The sequence below is a fragment of the Mustela putorius genome, unplaced genomic scaffold (assembly GCF_011764305.1).
Source record: "Mustela putorius furo isolate JIRA1106 unplaced genomic scaffold, ASM1176430v1.1 tig00000174_pilon_pilon_pilon, whole genome shotgun sequence".
Classification (NCBI taxonomy): domain Eukaryota; kingdom Metazoa; phylum Chordata; class Mammalia; order Carnivora; family Mustelidae; genus Mustela; species Mustela putorius.
Window position 1 is genome coordinate 37546921 of NW_025421304.1, and position 18049 is coordinate 37564969.

Sequence of the window (18049 nt, forward strand, 5' to 3'; positions counted from 1 at the left end):
CTACGGCCCTCTCAGACAGAGGTACCTACTTAAGGAAATGAGAATACATGGAACTCTTTATCTGTTATGTACTTGATGTTCAGTCGGCCCTCAGTTCTTCTTTAGGAGGAATGATTCTTTAAATACAATTTGGTGTATTCCATGGAGGAGGTGAGTTCAGTTTCTTCTTAGGCCACAGTCTTGCACAGGAACTTCTGTTATGTACTTGATAATCCAGGGACACATACTGCATTCAGATGCAGCCTTGGGGACAGATGGATCAGTAAGTGTAGACTCAAAGACCTCTACTGCCAAAGGACTTTATGGCACATTAGGTAGGGTCTCCAAAAATGAATAGCTAACCTTTTTGGAGTACTTGCTATGTCGGTCCTAAGTATTTTATGTGCATTATCTTATTTTCACCACAATCCTGTAAGTCAGGCAGCATTACTTGTCTTATTCCACTCTAGTGAATGCCAAAGCCGATGCTAGTAAGTGGCTGAGCTCACATTAACCCCGGGCATTCCAATTTGAGAGCTTGCACTCTGAGACATGCCAAAAGAAACAAGAGCCTGTAGGTGCTATCCCCCACACACATAGCTGTAGAGTTTGTTTGTTTGTCCCCCAGTACTTTTAAAAGCAAAAGTAATTTCTGTGATAGGCAGAATAATGCCCCCTACTTAAAGCTGTCCATATTCCTAATCCCTGAAATCTGTAAATACATTAGAAGGCAAAGGGACTTGCAAAGGGGAGATTATTCTGGACTTCCTGAATGAAGTCACTGTAATCAGAAGGATCTTCAAAAGTGGAACAGCAGGGGAAAATGTGGAACAGAAATAGGAGAGATCTGAGGGAGAACACGTCCGTGATACGATGAATACTCAACTCACCATTACTGACTCTGAGAAGCTGGAAAAGGCAAGTAAGCAGATTCTTCTGTAGAGCCTCCAGGAGAAATGCCGCCCTGCCCACACTTTGATCTTAGGGTAGTACTTGTGTCAGAACTCTGCCATAATCTGTGTTGACTTAAGCACTAAGGTGGTGGAAACTTGTAACAACAGCAATAGAAAACTAGTACGGCTTCTGATACATGCAAGTTAGCAGTTTTCACATAAAAACCTTGAAAAATAAATCTAGCAACACCAAAGATGAGTAGCATCCTTTAAACAAAGGATGGATTTTTCATTTCACCAGTCCTCACTTTCTCCTTTGTCTACACATGGCCTCCTGTGCTCATCTCCTTGGTCTAGCTAGTCCGTCCAAGTATTTAGGTTTTGGAACCCTGCCCTGAGTCATACTGTCTCCTAAGTAGTAGTATGTCTTCAGCAGTGAAGAGGCAAAAACAAAAAAGATAACAGGCAAGTAAATCCAGTCTCCCTTAAAATGATTAACTCAACCATAGCAACTTACTTATTTTTACAATGCGACCTGGGGCTAGTTTCTTCTCTGCAAAATGGGGTAAAACTTACAGTACTTACCCGTGACACCTGTTTTGAGGACAAAATGAGATACAAAGTGAAAAGTGCCTTCCCCGAAGTCTAGCACATGGTAAACCCTCAATGAACAATAGATGTAATTAACATACTATTGCCTCTCCTGCCATTGAATATTTGGGTTGTTTCTAATATTTGGGGAAATAAAGTTCCTGAGCGTATTGCTTTTTCTTCTATACAATTAATGCCCAATGTTAAGTTTTCTGGGAAGATGAAAATGAATCAGTGGGACCAATACCTTCCACCTGTTCCCAAGAACCCCTGTGAAGTTTTATAACCCTCTTGCCTCACCGCAGACGAGGCGCAGAAGGCGGCGGCTTCCCGCAGACACGCCTTCCATCGCCGGCAGGGGGCGCCGCGGCCGTCCCGGTCCCGCCGGATGCTAATGAGGCCGGCGGCCCCGCCCCCTGCCGGAAGTGGCTGCGGCGGGAGGCGGGGCCTGTTCGTTCGGTTCTTCTGCCGTGCGGGAGCTATGGCGGCGTCTGAGGCGGCGGCGGCGGGGTCCGCGGCTCTGGCCTCGGGTGTCCCGACCGCCCCGACGGCCGCGAGGGGAGCCGCCGCCGCCGCCTCGGGCCCGTGGGGGCCCCCCGGACGGCTGAGGGGCAGCCGGCCGCGGCCCGCGGCGGCGAGACAGCAGCCGGCGGGTCCCGCGCCTCCGGCCCGGGAGCTGATCCAGCCGTCGGTGAGCGAGCTGTCCCGGGCCGTGCGGACCAACATCCTGTGCACCGTGCGCGGCTGCGGCAAGATCCTGCCCAACAGCCCGGCGCTCAACATGCACCTGGTCAAGAGCCACCGCCTGCAGGTGAGCCCGCCGCGGAACGGCGCCTCCCCGGGCCTGGCGCTCCGGGGCTTGGGCGCGGGCTCGGGCGTGCGGGGCGTGCGGGATCCCGGCCCGCGCCCGGGATTGCGCCGTGTGTGTGTGTGTGTGTGTGTGCGCGCGCGCGCGCGCGCGTGGAGCCTCGCCGGCTGGCGTCCACCCACAAAACGGGCCACACGGGCCAGGGAGTCCCGGCGGGGCAGAGTGGGCGCCAGCACGCAGGGACACCCAGTAGAAAACACTGTGTCATGCCCCTCCGCGGTGGGGCTCGGACGAGCCGGGACTGCCGGCCTCTGGCTTCGCGGCCCGGGCATTCGACGCAGGGACCTCGGTAGTTCCAGTAACTTGCGGAGGCCGGTCGCGTCCTCATCCTGCTGCTGGGGAGCGGATTGCGCAGCCGGACCGGAGCAGCAGTTGAAACCCGGTGTCCGCCTGTCCAGCCCGAGCGCTTTCCACCACACCCACCGTACCTGCGTGAGGCCTTCGGCTTCTGCCCGGCTTCTAAAAGGGCGCTGCAGCTCTGCCTCGCTTTCCCAGTGCGGTAGAATCGGCTGTGCCCAGGAGGGAGACGTAAGGGGCATTGCCCGCAGGACTTCTCTTAAAAAGGGAGCCCGTACGTTAACATGACAGTCGTGGGACCGTCCCTTCCTCGGTCTGTGAAGTGGGGCCGTGACTTATACCCCTCAGTGCGCGTCTGTGGAGAGCCCGGCTCCCCGAAAATCCAGAGGTCCGGCCCCACCCGACACCTGTGAAGTCCCAATTTCCCCGTCGTTACAAGGGGCAGTCTCCTCCCCCCGCTCCTTACTCGCTTCGCTCCGTGTCGACAGTGACGGAATTCCGAAGCGTGACACTCACAGCAGTTTTGTGAATGTAGCTGTGGATGGTCTGAACGCCCCCGGGAGTACGTGTTGCAGGTTCTGTCTGCCCTTCCCGGAGATCCTCCTTGGAGACCTCCTTAGAATCGGGCTTCCGGGGAGAATTTATCAGAGGTTGTAGTTTCTAGTGGCCCAGACATTGGTGCCCATGAGAGGCCGACCCCGTCGGGCACCAGCTGGACAGATGCAGCACGGGTCCCCCGTGAAGATGAGGGAGCCGGGCCAGGAGGTGTGCTGGGGGGGGACCCTGCAGGTGGGGCTGCGGTTTTCCTCAGAACCGAGGCCGTTTCTTCCAGGCCTCGAGTGCAGTACCTCTTCCGTGGTCTTTGGGAATGGTCTTCGACCTTGTGCTTTCTCTATCATACTAAATTTCAACGAAATCCTTCCTTTTTATTTTGAGTGGGTGAACCACATGTTTGCAGAAATTCTACATGCCTTGATTCTCTCGGCTCACAGACAGCGGCCGTCGCCCACCTCTCCTACCGTGTCCTCACTGAGAACCAGCCAGGACACTTCACATCTCTGAGCCCAAGAGAAGCTGCCCGTCTGGCCAGGACTGGATTGGTCCAGAGATTGACTCTCACAGTTTTATTGTCCTTTTGTCTGGAGTTCCTGTCTGGAGCTCTTTCACTCTCAAGACTTTGCGAAGCATCTGTTGAGCACAAAGATACCATTTACTCTTCAGGACGAGCGTGATAGCATAGGAGGTCTATTTCTAATTATGTTTTTAAAAGACGTTAAGTTTAGGAATATCTAGAGATACCCGTACATTTACAAAATGCACAAACGTACAATATATAGTGCACATACAAAGTATAATGAGATTAAGAAGGAGGCGTATGTTTGAGGCAGATAAAAATTTTGATAGTCAAATTTTTACCCAAACTTTTCAGAGCGGCAGTATCCTCCCTTGCTTAGAACCTATGTGAAGTCATTCTCCCAATTCTAAGCGGGTTTTCAGATGTCTCTTGTCTAAACCCAGGACAGTGCCCTCCAGATCCCTTTCTGAACTAAAAATGTTGAAGGGAAAAGTGGACTCTCCTGATTTTCCTTCATAGATCATTAAGGAGACCTGTTTCAGGAGGAATTAAAGGAATCTCACCCAGAACCATCATTATTTTTGTTTTTTATCTTTTTCTTGTCGGAGAGGCTCACTTTGCTGCCTTGTTCTGCCTTTCTAACCACAGCACTCAGCCAACCATGAGCATCTGCTATATGGGAGGAAAGGGGTTCATTTTCTTTGACGAGCGTGACCTATGTGACACAGCAGCCTTTGTGTACCTTTACAGAGGTGCCCCAATGGGGTGAATCTCTTACTCACCGTCTGCATCCTGAGGAGAAGGCTCTTGAGTTCAAACATTACTCTTGACACTTGTTGTTTTCAAAGTATTGGGAGGAGGGAGGGGGGAGGAGGCGGCCTGGGGAGAAGAGCTGCCTGGGAGCTCCCTGTGGTTTTGAAAGCTTTTTGGAGCTACTCGGGTACCAATCAAGTGCCTGCCTACTTACTGCTCTGAAGGTAGTCTGAGTTTAGCTGCTTGGCAGGTTTGCTTAAGATTCAGTGGGAATTTTTCCTGCTCGTTCTCTTGGTTACCGGCACTTGTAAAATTCTAGTTCCTTTTCTAGTTTTTTTTTGGGGGGGGGGTATGATACTCTTTTATCCCCTTCCCCATTAGTTGCTGTATGGTCCTTATTTTATTCTAGACTTTCTTCACAGGGTACCCTGTCCCCAAACAAATATTCCCTTCTTTTTTTTTTTAAGATTATTTATTTATTTATTTATTTGACAAAGATCACAAGTAGGCAGAGAGGCAGGCAGGCAGAGAGGAAGGGAAGCAGGCTCCCTGCTGAGCAGAGAGCCCTATGTGGGGCTCGATCCCAGGACCCTGGGACCACGACCCGAGCCAAAGGCAGAGGCTTTAACCCACTGAGCCACCCAGACGCCCCCAAATATTCCCTTCTTAATGTAAATAATTAACCAACCCTTCTGAAGGATAGTGGTTAAGAATAGGGATTGGATTGTAAGGTGTAGGGACAGCTGTGTTTTGGTGTTATGCGGGTTCTTAAGATACGTGTCTCTATTTCATCTCCTAGTAGGAAATCTCCTCCTAGGAAATTTCCGTTGCCTACAGGGGGATTCCTGAGGAAATGAAAGCTGGGGATTAAGGAAAAGGAAGAGTAGGAGTAAATGGACATTTCTCAGAGATTCTTTTATTTCTTGTTTGAAAGCAGTGAAGGGGACAGGTGGGCCCTTAAAGAACCTCTAACCCAGCAGCATTTTTATTTTTGAAACCTGGCTTAAAGGATATGTTCGGTCCAGGGTTTGCTTTTAATGATTTGCAAGGAAATTGTTTTAAGGAAAAAACAAAGGAAAAGAAAGTTTCCAGGTCATTCTGCAGGCCATATTATACAAAGACCTGCAATTTTTAAATTTACAGTAAGAAGACAACAGAGCGAACTGATTTTCTTCTTGGATGCTTTCTGTGAAGGCAGTCAGGTGCTGGTGTAGTTAAAGTGCCTTTTTTTTCCCCACCAGTTTTTGCCACTGTTCTTAAAATCTTTTCCTTTTACCCTTTCTCCTTAAAGTGCGTCCTTACTCCTGGTTTTCTCTTCTTCCATGTGTTTACTTTTTTCCATCTTGTTTTTTATTATTCCCTCTCACAGATTTTTCCCCCCAAATTCTTTTAGTTAAAATGTTTCATAAACATTTTTGAAATGCTTTTTTTTTTTTTTTTACTTTAAAATGTTTTGTGTAACAGGTACCCAAAAAAGGAATGCAAAACATGAAGTATTTTTTGTGTTCTCCTTTTAGTCATGCATACAAAAGATGAAGTACAAGAAGTCTGGTGAATTTTGTTTTTGAACATAGATAGAGGATGCCAGAACAAAACATGACTCTCACTGCGGTTCATGTGGTGTTGTGCCACCCCCATTTCTTATCTCCCCCATCCTCATCTCAGCCATCCTGTCTTTTTTTTTTTTTTTTTAAGATTTTACTTATTTATTTGACAGAGATCACAAGTAGGCAGAGCAGCAGGCAGAGAGAGAGGAGGAAGCAGGCTCCCCGCCAAGCAGAGAGTCCAATGCGGGGCTTCATCCCAGGACCCCTGAATCACAAACCTGAGCTGAAGGCAGAGGCTTCCCACTGAGCCACCCAGGCGCCCCCTCCAGCCATCCTGTCTTTTGAGTTTATTGTCTCAGGACAGGAAGGCCCTGGAATTGGGATGGGGAGATGGTGATAAGGAGGGTGAGGAGTTGGCCCTCAGAAAGCAGGAAAGTGAACGCTCTCAGATTGTTGCCATTCCTGTAATAAAGGCCACCAGGGGATGGTTGGTGTCCATTACAGCTGTCTTTAGTGTTTCATCCTAGTGCATGATACAGTTTTGGCTTTGATGGCCACGTGAACATGTTCAGTATAATGCTCCCAGTTTTTATTGAACATTTACTCTGTCCAGACATTGCCAAATGCAACAGATGATACAAATACTTTCTTCCCCTTGAAAAGGTTTGGGGGATTTCAAGTAGTTCCATTAGACAAAACAGGTAAGTAACAGAAGAGAAAGGCAATTCGAAGTATTTATAGTAAGGGACTTGAATGTCTCAAGCTAGAGCAATTTGGACCCAGCAAGATATGAGGTGCCACTAAAAATGTTCAAGTGAGGTAATGGCATGATCAGAGCTATACTTTAGAAAAATGAATCTGGCAAAGTGAATGAAAAAAAGATTGAAGTTCTAGAAATGAGTCAAGAGGCTAATGATTAAAGTCCAAACAGAGTCATCATGACTTGAACTAATGATGTAACAGTGAAAACGGAAAGTTGAGGGAGGTGGTGGAAGACCCGTAAAGAGAAGGGACTAATTGCCAAAATTCGGAATCTAGCAGGATGTTCACCAGTAGGTGAATGGATAGATGAACTGTGGTACCTCCAGAGAATGGCATATTACTCAGCACTAAAAAGAAATGAGCTATCAAGCCATGAAACGACGTGGCAGAAATTCAGGTCAGGAGTATACTCGATGAAAGCAGCTAATATGAAGAGGGTACCTACTGCATCATTCCAACTGTATAACTTTCTGGAGAAGGCAAAAAAGATTAGTCCTTGTCATGTGGGTTTAAGGGAATATTAGGAATAGGTGTAAGCACAGAGGATTTTTAGGGCAGTGAAAATACTGTGTGATTGTGTAACAGTGGATGTTTATCATTACACACTTGTCAAAAGCCACAGAATATACAACAGCAACAATGAACTCTAATATAAACTGTGGATTTTTGGTGATACTGATGTGCCAATTTAGGTTCATTGATTGGAACAAATGTACCACTCTGGTAGGGGATAATGTTAATAGCGGAACAGGCTATTCACATTTGGGGAGGGAGGGATATATGGGAAATCTCTGTGCTTTCTGCTCAATTTTGCTGTGAACCTAAAACATCTCTAAAACGTTAACTTTTTTTAAAAAGTGAAGTGAACATGTCTTTGAGAACATGATTGGGAGTTTAAAAGGGGATAATAAAAGGGCATGGTAGGGGTGCCCGGGTGACTCAGTGGGTTAAGGCCTCTGCCTTCAGCTCAGGTCATGATCCCAGGGTCCTGGGATCAAGCCCCACATAAGGCTCTCTGCTCAGCAAGGACCCTGCTTCCTCCTCTCTCTCTGCCTGCCTCTCTGCCTACTTGTGATCTGTCAAATAAATAAATAAAATATTTTTAAAATGGGGGGGGGCATGTTAGGGCACCTGGTTGGCTCAGTCTAAGTGTCTGCTTTGGCTCAGGTCATGATTCCAGGGTCCTAGGATTGAGTCCCACATCTGGCTCCCTGCTCTGCGGGGAACCTGCTTTTCCCTCTGTCTCTCTCTCTCTCTCTGTGTCTCTCATGAATAAATAAATAAAACACTTAAAAATAAAAATTAAGTTTTTAAAAAGGCATGCAAAGCAGAGTTGAGAGTATATTAGAAGTGAGCATGAATTTTGTAGTGACCTTGTAGGCAATTTTGTGGAGCATCTGAACAGCCTGGAACATACACAGGAGCCATGTCCCTGGCGTATCACTAAGAGGAATTTGATGATTGTCAGGTGAATGAAGAATTTCTCAGTCTTAATATTCTCCCCACATGTCGTTTTTTCTTGCTAATAACACTAGATGGAAAAATATCAAGTTAACAAAGTATTTCATTAAAAAGAAACAAAACACTAGGTAAACTGGTGAGTAGGAATGAGTTTGGTGATAAGAGACCATGTCAGTTGTCATTAAAGCTAGTAGCTACCAGTATTTTAACAGAGAGCCTTTCAGTCTGACTTTCACAAGGACAGTAATTTAATGTAAAGTTCTGGTTTGGCATTAAGTTGGTTGGCAGAAAGCAAAAGAAGAAACAAAACTCTCTATAACAAATAGCAATAATAACTAATTGAGTGATCACATGATAAGCACTGTGTTAATGACTAAATCCCCACAACAACCATGAAGTAGATCCTGTTTTACCTTCTTCACAGGTAAGGAAACCAAGGCAATTCATTTTCTCAAGGTCACAAGAAAGTGGCAAAGTAGAGAATTCAAACTACGGCAGTCCACATTCCAGAACCCAGGGGTTTAACCTCTATGCAAGGGGTTCCAAAGCTAGACTGTATTTTCGGATTATGTGGGGAGACTTAAAAACCAAGTATGGATCCCTAATCCCCCCCACTCCAAACTAAAGTGTCTCCTGTGATTTTTCAGACTCTAGGGTTGAAAACCACCACCCTACGCTGGACTGCCTTTCAAAAAATGCCAGTTAGCAGGCAAATGCTCTCTTCTTTAAGCATTAAGACAATACCAAGAGGTGTACAGAATAGTCTCTGCCCTTTAAGAAAGTTAGTTGGAGAGAAAGAATTCTGGGGAAAAAATGGTAATATTTAAAATAGCTTAAGTTTCATTATCTCAGAATTCAAACAGGAAACAGATCTCTGTGTCTGGGTGGTGGTGAGCAGAACAAGGGAGTGTTGTTTATTGAGGCTATGATCTGGGCTTGGCTTTATGCTAATCCAATACAAGATCATCTTGAGAGTTAACTACTGTATCTATCTCTGAAATGAGTAAACTGACTCAGAGAGGTTAAGGCAACAACCCTAACTGGTAGAAGTGGTTTGTAGGTTTTTCAATGCCAGGTGCTTTTTCCACCATCACAGTCTGCCTGAAGAGAGCCAGGAGAATGTAGGGCAAATTGGGCCTTCATAGACTGTGCAATTGGAAGTGGGAAGAATGTGAGGCTGAGTAGGGTGGTGTATGAAAAGGGAACAGAAAAAGATACGGCTATAATGGGAGATTTGAGGCATAACACAGTTAGGTGATACATACAAATAAGTTTTCAGAATGTCACATTTGTTATAACATTAGAAGAGGAAGGAAAATTATGTAAGAGACCATGTAAATAGCCCAAATGAATATGAATATCTGGGCAGTATGGCGCAGTAGGATTGTAAAAGAATGGACCAGTGTGGAAGACATGGAGGACTAATTGAATTTGATATGGAAAGATAAATTATGTTGTTTAAAAATAAAACAAGAACAGCTTCTTTTCCCTCTAAATGAGTGGACACAAACTCAACAAGGTCAACATGTTCCTCTTGAGATCCACTGGGAAGGCAAAGGGAAGGAGTCTTAGCCACGTGATTATTCATTTCTCACTTCTCCAGAAGCACTACTGGTAGAGAGGGAAGTGGACATGTTCCAACAGTATTGAATCCTCGCTAATCAGAACACTAGATGACCAGGATACCTGCCTGAGCGCTGCAGCAACAGCTGAGGCCTGAGTCAAAGGGAAGTTCTACCCCTTCCACTTAGACCTCAGTCTGTATTTTCTGATTATGTTCTTCTTTCCAGCTCATCTCTTAACTCAGGCAAAAGATCCAGGGGAGGGGCATCCCATGATAGGGACCCAAAACTATTCCCTCCAGCAACAGGGATTCCCTTTACACCAGCAAGAACCCCGCATGGTTGACCCCAAGAGAGCGACTGACCTGACCTTTTCTGCCTGCCTGCCCGTATCCACTGACCTTTGTCCTACATTTTCCTTACATAAACCTGAAAGTATTTTCAGCACTTTGGAGACAGTCGTAGAGAAGTTAGTCCACTATCTTCCTGGTACTGGATTCACTGAAATAAATCCCTTTTCTTGTGTCACCACCACTTGTCTCACTACCTTTGTGGTGAGTGGCCAAAGTTGGTCTCTTTTGGGATCCCCGGAACCAGGCGCTCTTCTACCCTTGAGCCCTGGTTACATGAATACATCTCCAGTTGTTTCCAGTGACCTGTCAAGAGGTCCTTCCCCAGCCCACCCCACCCCCCTTTAGGGCCAGACAGGAATTACGCTGGAGGTCATAGGTGTGTCACACCTGCAGTATGTGAGCTTATCAGGGGCACCAGGACAGAGCACTCCAAGCTAAATGAAGTCACGAGGTATTTTAAACTCCCAGCCAAAAAGACAATCACATACTTAATAACAAAGGATGATTAGGATTATATGAGTTAATATTATATATGTGTGTATATATATATATATATATATAAGTTGTGTCGACTGCCTTCACCTACTTCAGGGGTTTAAGGATCAGAGGAAGTCAGGGTGCCAGGAGGAAGGCCTGAAGAACAGAGTCAAAGGAGGGGTTTTTTAGGGGCTCCCAATAATTGAGGGTGGGGTAGAAGGGAAGGGAAGAATTAGGGTGGTACCAAAATGTTGAGCCTGAGAAATGGAATATACCACTTACAAACAAAGAAAGCTGGCTTTAAGGACAGAAATTTTAAGTTTAGAAGGAGGAGTTTTAAAGGAATGGATAGAAACTTTTAAACAACATGGAGGGGTTTTTGGTTTTGGAAAAAAAAATTTTTTTTAAGATTTTATTTATTTGAGGGAGAGCGAGAATGAGAGAGAGAAAGAGAGCGAGCGAGCATGAGAAGGGGGTTGGTCAGCAGGGAGCCTGATGTGGGATTCTATCCCTGGACTCCAGGATCATGACCTGAGCCGAAGGCAGTCGATTAACCCACCGAGCCACCCAGGTGCCCCTCTTTTGAAAAATTTTTATAGATTTATTGAGCTACAGTTTGATTCACCTTAACATCTACCCATTTTAAGTGAAAAATTTAATTATTCAAGAGATCCACATAGTTGTGCCAGCAGCACGACAATCATTTTAGAACATTTTTATCTACCCTAAAAGATCTCTTATGCCCATCTTTAGTCATTCCTTGTTTCTGGTCCCAGCCAGTTCCACTGGTTTGTTTTGTTTTGTTTTGTTTTTTAATAATTATGTAAAATAATTTTTTCTTTTGCAGGATGGCATAGTAAATCCAACAATAAGAAAGGATTTGAAAACTGTACCGAAATTCTACTGTTGTCCCATTGAAGGATGTCCTAGAGGCCCTGACAGACCATTTTCTCAATTTTCTCTCGTAAAACAGGTATTTTATTTAAGTAGACTTCTCTGAAGGTGAAATGCAGGTGATACAAACCTAATGTGCATTCTAATCACTTACGAAACCATAACTGGAGAATTCTCAAATTCTGCCTGTGAGGATAGCCCTACCCGGGCGTCTCCGTGTTGGGGAAGACGGGAGTGGGGTTTAACAAGAGTGAAGGAGAAGTGGCTTGTTCTGGAGAAGATGTCCAGAAGTGGGTTTGGAGAGAAGGGCGAGAAGACCGGTTCCACAGCAAATGAGAAATGTGTGCTCCACGTCTCTTGTGTGACTGTGTGCCTCCAAGGCCCGAGGAGCAAAGGCACAGAGGAGGAATTCTCTTAAGGAAGGACAAGCCGCAGAAGTCAGGAAGAGTTCCGGAAGCAGCTGCCTTCGGAGGAGGGAGGGGCCCAGTGAGTGGGGAAGGCGGTCACGTGGGACTGGCAGGGACTGGCAGCTGAACTACTCTCCCGAGGGCTGGCTCAAGGGGTCCTGAGAAAAGCCTGGCGGACTTTCTCCTGTCTGCAGCACTAGTTTGTAAACCCAAGTGGGTGCCATGAATTGCCACCAAAACAGGGTTCTCACTTTTCACAAAGCGGCAGTGACAGGGAGAAGGGGCGTGTGGTAAACTGCAGTTTGCCTGCTTTTCCATTCTTTTGATGTGTAGACCGCTCTCGCTTGTCCTGTAGACTCATTTTTAATGCACGTACAGGGATGGTTTTTTCAAATGTTCTGAGCAATGTGGTTTTCCACTTTGGTCTTCTGTGTTCTTCCTAGCACTTCATGAAGATGCACGCCGAAAAGAAGCATAAGTGCAGTAAGTGCAGCAATTCCTATGGCACGGAGTGGGACTTGAAAAGGCACGCCGAGGACTGCGGCAAGACCTTCCAGTGCACGTGCGGCTGTCCCTACGCCAGCAGAACTGCGTTACAGTCTCACGTCTACCGCACTGGCCATGAGATCCCGGCAGAGCACAGGTAAAGGGGAAGAAACGGTGGCCCAGGAGTCAGTCGCTGTGGGAAGAATTTCAGACGAAACTCCTGGAAAGCCATTAGTGCAGGGAGAAAGGACTCACAGCGGAAAACAGGACGTGAAAGGGGGGAACTTTCGGAAAGGCGAACGGTACTAGCAAAGGGTCCACATTTGTCTAACCCAGCAGTTCTTCCTTATTTCTTCCCAATTGAAAAGCCCAGCTTGAAGCATTTTCCATCAGAGGGATGTTATTAAATTGCTAAAGAGTTAAGTTTTATCATGAAACTGTACTTCATCTTAAAGGTCAAATTTATATTTGGAGTAATAGCTTCCCACTTTAGGAACAGTAAAAGTTGCATTATATAATCTGTTAGCTCCCTCGTGCTTATAGAGCTAAGCTGAGTACTAGAGTACTTAGAGGTATGCCCCGAAAAAGATGGGCTTCCTCCTTCCCTGCCTGCATGCTCCTCCACTTCTGCCCACCATATAGTAGTCCCAGTTGTCATAGAGGCACAGAAGGATGGATCTCCCCTCCCCTGGTGGATTCTGATCTCTGCTCTAGATGTGGGGAACAGCATTTGTAAATACTTGAAGAGACTGCACCAGGGTTGAAGAAAGCTGCAGCCTAAACTCTTGTTTTTCTCCTGTTAACTCTGTCCTTGGTTTCAGGGATCCACCTAGTAAGAAAAGGAAAATGGAGAGCTGCTTGCACAGCCAAAAGTTGTCCAGTAAGACCACTGAGGCCTTGAGCACCCAACCAGCTGCAAGACCAGACACTCAAGAACTGGAAACTTCAGATATAAAGCTGGTCACTTCTTTTGAAGACTCTTGCAGCTCTAATGCCGGAAAGCAGACGCTTACAACACCTCCAAGATACCCTCAGAAGTTGCTTTTACCCAAGCCCAAAGTGGCTGTGGTGAAACTTCCTGTTATGCAGTTTTCTCCCATGCCTATCTTCGTGCCTACAGCTGACTCCTTGGCCCAGCCTGTGGTGTTGGGTGTCGATCACCAGGGTTCTGCCCCTGGCGCTGTGCACATACTGCCCTTGTCAATTGGAACCCTGATCCTCGGCCTCGATTCGGAGGCTGGCTGTCTGAAGGAAAGTCTCCCTCTTCCAAAAATTGTAAGTCCTGTTGCCATGGAGCCAATTAGTACAGGCGTTCAAGTGAACTTGGGTAAGAGTCTGTCTAATCCTTTACAAGAACTAGGGAACACATGTCAGAAGAACAGTATTTCTTCAATCAACGTACAGACAGACTTGTCTTACGCCACGCAGCACTTCATACCTTCCACGCCGTGGGCTGGGCCTGATTCCTCTGTATCTTCTTGTTCTCAAACAGATTTGACGTTTGGTTCTCAAGTCTCCCTTCCCATTAGTGTTCATACGCAAACGTTTTTGCCCAGTTCCAAGGTGACCTCGTCCATTGCTGCTCAGACTGATGCGTTTATGGATGCCTGTTACCAGTCAGGTGGGATCTCCAGAGAAACCCAGACGAGTGGGATGCAAAGTCTGACAGATGACGGAGTACCAATGGACCAAGCTGTTATGGGTGGGGACATTTTTGAGAGCGTCCATTCATCCTTCGGTGTTTCTACAGATAGTATTATAAGCAGCAGCTTAGTAGCAGAGACCGTCGCTCATGATTTGTTACCTCAGACCCACCCTAAGACTTTAAATCAAGATCTTGAGAAATCAGCACCAATTATAACCTTCAGTGCACAGCACAGCATGCTTCCTTCACAGAACATGACAGATAATCAGACCCAAACTATAGATTTATTAAGCGATTTAGAAAACATCTTGTCAAGTAATCTCCCCAGTCAGACACTGGACAATCGTGGTCTTTTGTCTGACACAAGTACCGGACCTGACCCCCAGCTCCCATCTGGCCCGACCCAGAATCCCGCAATTGATTTTGATATTGAAGAGTTCTTGTCTGCCTCAAATATCCAGACTCAAACTGAAGAGAGTGAGCTTAACACCATGACCACCGAGCCTGTCTTGGAATCGCTGGACATAGAGACCCAGACGGACTTCTTCCTTGCAGACACATCTGCCCAGTCCTATAGTTGTAGGGGAAATTCTAACTTCTTGGGCCTTGAAATGTTTGACACGCAGACACAGACAGACTTCAACTTCTTTTTAGACAGTAGCCCCCACCTGCCTCTGGGAAGTATTCTGAAACACTCCAGCTTTTCCATGAGTACTGATTCATCTGACACAGAGACCCAGACTGAAGGAATCTCCGCTGCTAAAAACATACCTGCTGTAGAGAGCAAAGTTCAGTTGAACAGTACAGAGACACAGACCATGAATTCTGGCTTCGAAACCCTGGGGAGCTTGTTCTTCACCAGCAACGAAACTCAAACAGCAATGGATGACTTTCTTCTGGCCGATTTGGCCTGGAACACAATGGAGTCTCAGTTCAGCTCTGTAGAAACCCAGACATGTGCAGAACTACACAGGGTCTCTGACTTCTAAAAGTGAAGTCCGAGCGTGCAACGGCATTGACGATTTTCTTCTGCGTTTGGAAAATGGAGAGCGAGACAACAGTGTTAACGCTATTGAATGTAGTTACTGATGCATTTACTTCAGTTCTTGGAGGGTCTTTGCCTTTTGTACTTGTAAACATGAAATTTGTGTATAAATGTGAGTGTATGATAAAGTGTAAGATGTTGGTCTAAATAATACTGTTTCTGTGTTGCCTACATTTGCCCTGTCATGGTTAGTCTTCCCATCTTCAAAACACAAGTGTATTTCATGCCTTTCAAACCCATCTAGCATTAGCTGAAGCCAAGCTTACCAGGTACTAGGGTACAGACTTTTCAGACCTTCAAAACACTTCAGTGGAAATGTGTCTTGCTTAACTTAAATTGCTCCTAAAATATTTGACAGTGCTTGTTAGAAATTCCTGTTTCCTGATAGTGAGTCTAAAGAAATCAGATACCACACATCAGATGTAAAAGCCGGCGCTCAGATGGTGTGGGACTCATGCTGCCTACGGCTTCATCTGCTTTGACATCTCGCTTTTTTCTGACTTGAAGACAAAGGAGAACTACAGCCGTCTTTAGCTTCTGAGACCATCTCCATGTAGTCAGTGCCATTCTTCCTTTACATGAACTGAGACCAACCCACATGTACAGTACTTCCTCACAAGACTTGCTGCTGTACAATTACTGCTTCAAGAAGTAGCGGCAAGCACTTAGTGTAAATAGCAATCCTCCTAGTCCAAGTAACTGTACGTCATTCCAGCCGTGGAAACTCATTCTGGAGTGTGCCCTGGGAACATCCCTCCTGCTCTCCCCGGTAGGCAAGGGTGGTACTCCACAGCTGCTTCTCAAAATGTACCCATAGGCTGGATCTGAGTTTTGTCTCTCTAAATGTTTAAAAAAAAATAAGGGAAAGAGAAAAAGGACATCCCCCCCCCCCAGCTAAATTTCAGTGTAAGGTGATAGGGCAAGAGTGCAATCAACAGTTACTCTAAAGTGAATCTTCCCTTCCACTTCTCATCTTTTCCTTGAATAAGGAAAGGCATTGAGCTAGCAAGGATGTTACCTGTGCCTTGAGGAGAGCAAGTACAGAAGAGATCCACCTAAGAGATGGTATTCTGCATTTTGTTGCTTTGTTTAGACGGCAAGACCAGTCTTCAAAGAAAAGGAGGTGAAGACCAGTTATGTCAGTGATCGAGGACATCCATGTTTTTAGATAGGAGCATGGTCATACCTGCTTTGGAGGTTAACTGTATTTAGGATTGTTGTCCAACTTTCAGCCAAGGAAAAAATCAGTGCAGCCTGTACATTTTCAAAGTTTGTTAAGAAAGTTCCTTCTGTGGCACACTTATGCTGCTGAAGGCTAAATCCTCAAAATAAAACTTAAGGAGTGGACTAATAACCCCAAGTAAATAGATGATATTACTACTAATTCCTGTCCCATAGAAGAATAGTTGGTAGTGAATAAACATATCCTGGAGAGATGAACCCAACCTGGTAGATAAGAGTTTGCTTTGGTCACAGTGGCCTATGACTATGGGTTTCAAAACAAACATAAAGCCTTAACTAGAATTTCATTGTTTTAGAATTGTCACTGCCTTAATGTTTGAACATTGATTTAAATTCTCCAAGCAAAGGAGAAGTGCATGTTTGTTTATGGCTTTTTTGTAAATATAAATGCAGTGATCTTTGGCTTTAAAAAATTCGTTCCTGTAAAAATGTTTGTTAATTAATCCAGCCAGTAGAGTTATTTACAGAAAAATTGCGCATGTCATAGTTCTTTATGTACAAGAATTGTTTTCCCTCCCAAAAACCTTAGTTACCTGAATTGTCCTAAGATTATTCGTAATAACTGAAATTCAGTGATTAAAGAGAAGTGAGAATTCTACCTTTTTTGTGTGTGAATTCTTCGACATACTCATAATGTGACCTGTTTTGTTGCCTTGACTTTCACAAACCCATCATCTGCTGATAGTCACAGGATGCAATGGTTGTGCCTAGTTATTTTCATAACTGTTTTACCTGTGTTCATGAAAATATACGAATAATTTTCCTAGTAGAAGAAAATGAAAAGACATGCCATTACTAAACTTTCTATTTTGATGTGAAGTTTTTATCTGATAAAAGTAACACACCTTACGGTTTTAAAGTTTTGGAAGGATTTCAAAGGAGATGACTCCACTTCATGCATTTGCCGAAGGCGACCATTTTATAACACGATGCCGTTTATCTTCGTAAATAATATAATTCTAGCTTAAGAGCAAAAATAAGAGGGTTAGAATATGAGTAGTTCCTTAGTCAATGTATTTCTGATTCCTTGATATAAAGGGGAAATAAAAACAAATTTTTTGTAGACTTACCTGAAAGAGGCTGAGTAAGGTTTGAAGCTTCTTTTTATCAGAAGAAAATATATCCATGTCAGTCCAGTTGTGAAGCTGTAGTCTTAGTAGTGGCAAATTGACAGGGTGATGCTTTCAAGTAATATTTTATGGCCTCAGTTTTAGAAGGTTTACCTTAATTCCAGTCCAAACCTCACCAAAACTTGCCATCTAATATTGACTCTAAGCATTTACTCTGCTTTATTTCAAGCAATGCTTCTCACTCTGGTCCTCAGAAGCCTCTTAAAGAGGAGAGGAAACGTATACCTTTGGGGATTTAGGGACAAAGGCTTTGTAGTCTCAAGTATTCATTCCCATTGGAAGTGCTTTCAAGTGTCGCTTGGTAAGATTTGGTTCTGGGAAAGAGCATGTCGATCTTCTGGCTTCATACTCCCAACATCTAACAGACTGTCAAAAGACATGGAGTTTCATCAAGATGTTGGCTAGTATAATGTAGTTACGGCCAAGAAGTAGTCCAGTAAATGTGCTTGCTTTGCAGTGTTTCAACCCGAAGGGTTCTCTCAGTTGTATCAACAGTGTTGATGAGCGGACACGCTGATGTTTTAGCTTACATAGCGGGAGAGGCAGGCTAAAGATGAAGGGGATTCCTAGGTTGTCAGTGTT

The 18049-nt window shown here is 45.1% G+C and overlaps 1 protein-coding gene across 2 annotated transcripts; it reads left to right on the forward strand.

Moving 5' to 3' along the window:
• Positions 1 to 1909: 1909 nt before the first annotated feature.
• On the forward strand, positions 1910 to 16935 carry ATMIN (ATM interactor). Of its 2 annotated transcripts, XM_045076334.1 has the most exons (5): positions 2200 to 2274; positions 3565 to 3871; positions 11466 to 11591; positions 12363 to 12562; positions 13227 to 16935. In XM_045076334.1, exons 4-5 carry the CDS (start codon positions 12369 to 12371, stop codon positions 15037 to 15039), a joined length of 2007 nt encoding a protein of 668 aa, XP_044932269.1. In that variant the 5' UTR covers positions 2200 to 2274; positions 3565 to 3871; positions 11466 to 11591; positions 12363 to 12368; the 3' UTR covers positions 15040 to 16935. The 2 variants fall into 2 exon arrangements, with proteins under 2 accessions (XP_012912452.2, XP_044932269.1); XM_013056998.2 differs by lacking the exon at positions 3565 to 3871 and having other exon boundaries at positions 1910 to 2274.
• The last annotated feature ends 1114 nt before the right edge of the window (positions 16936 to 18049 follow it).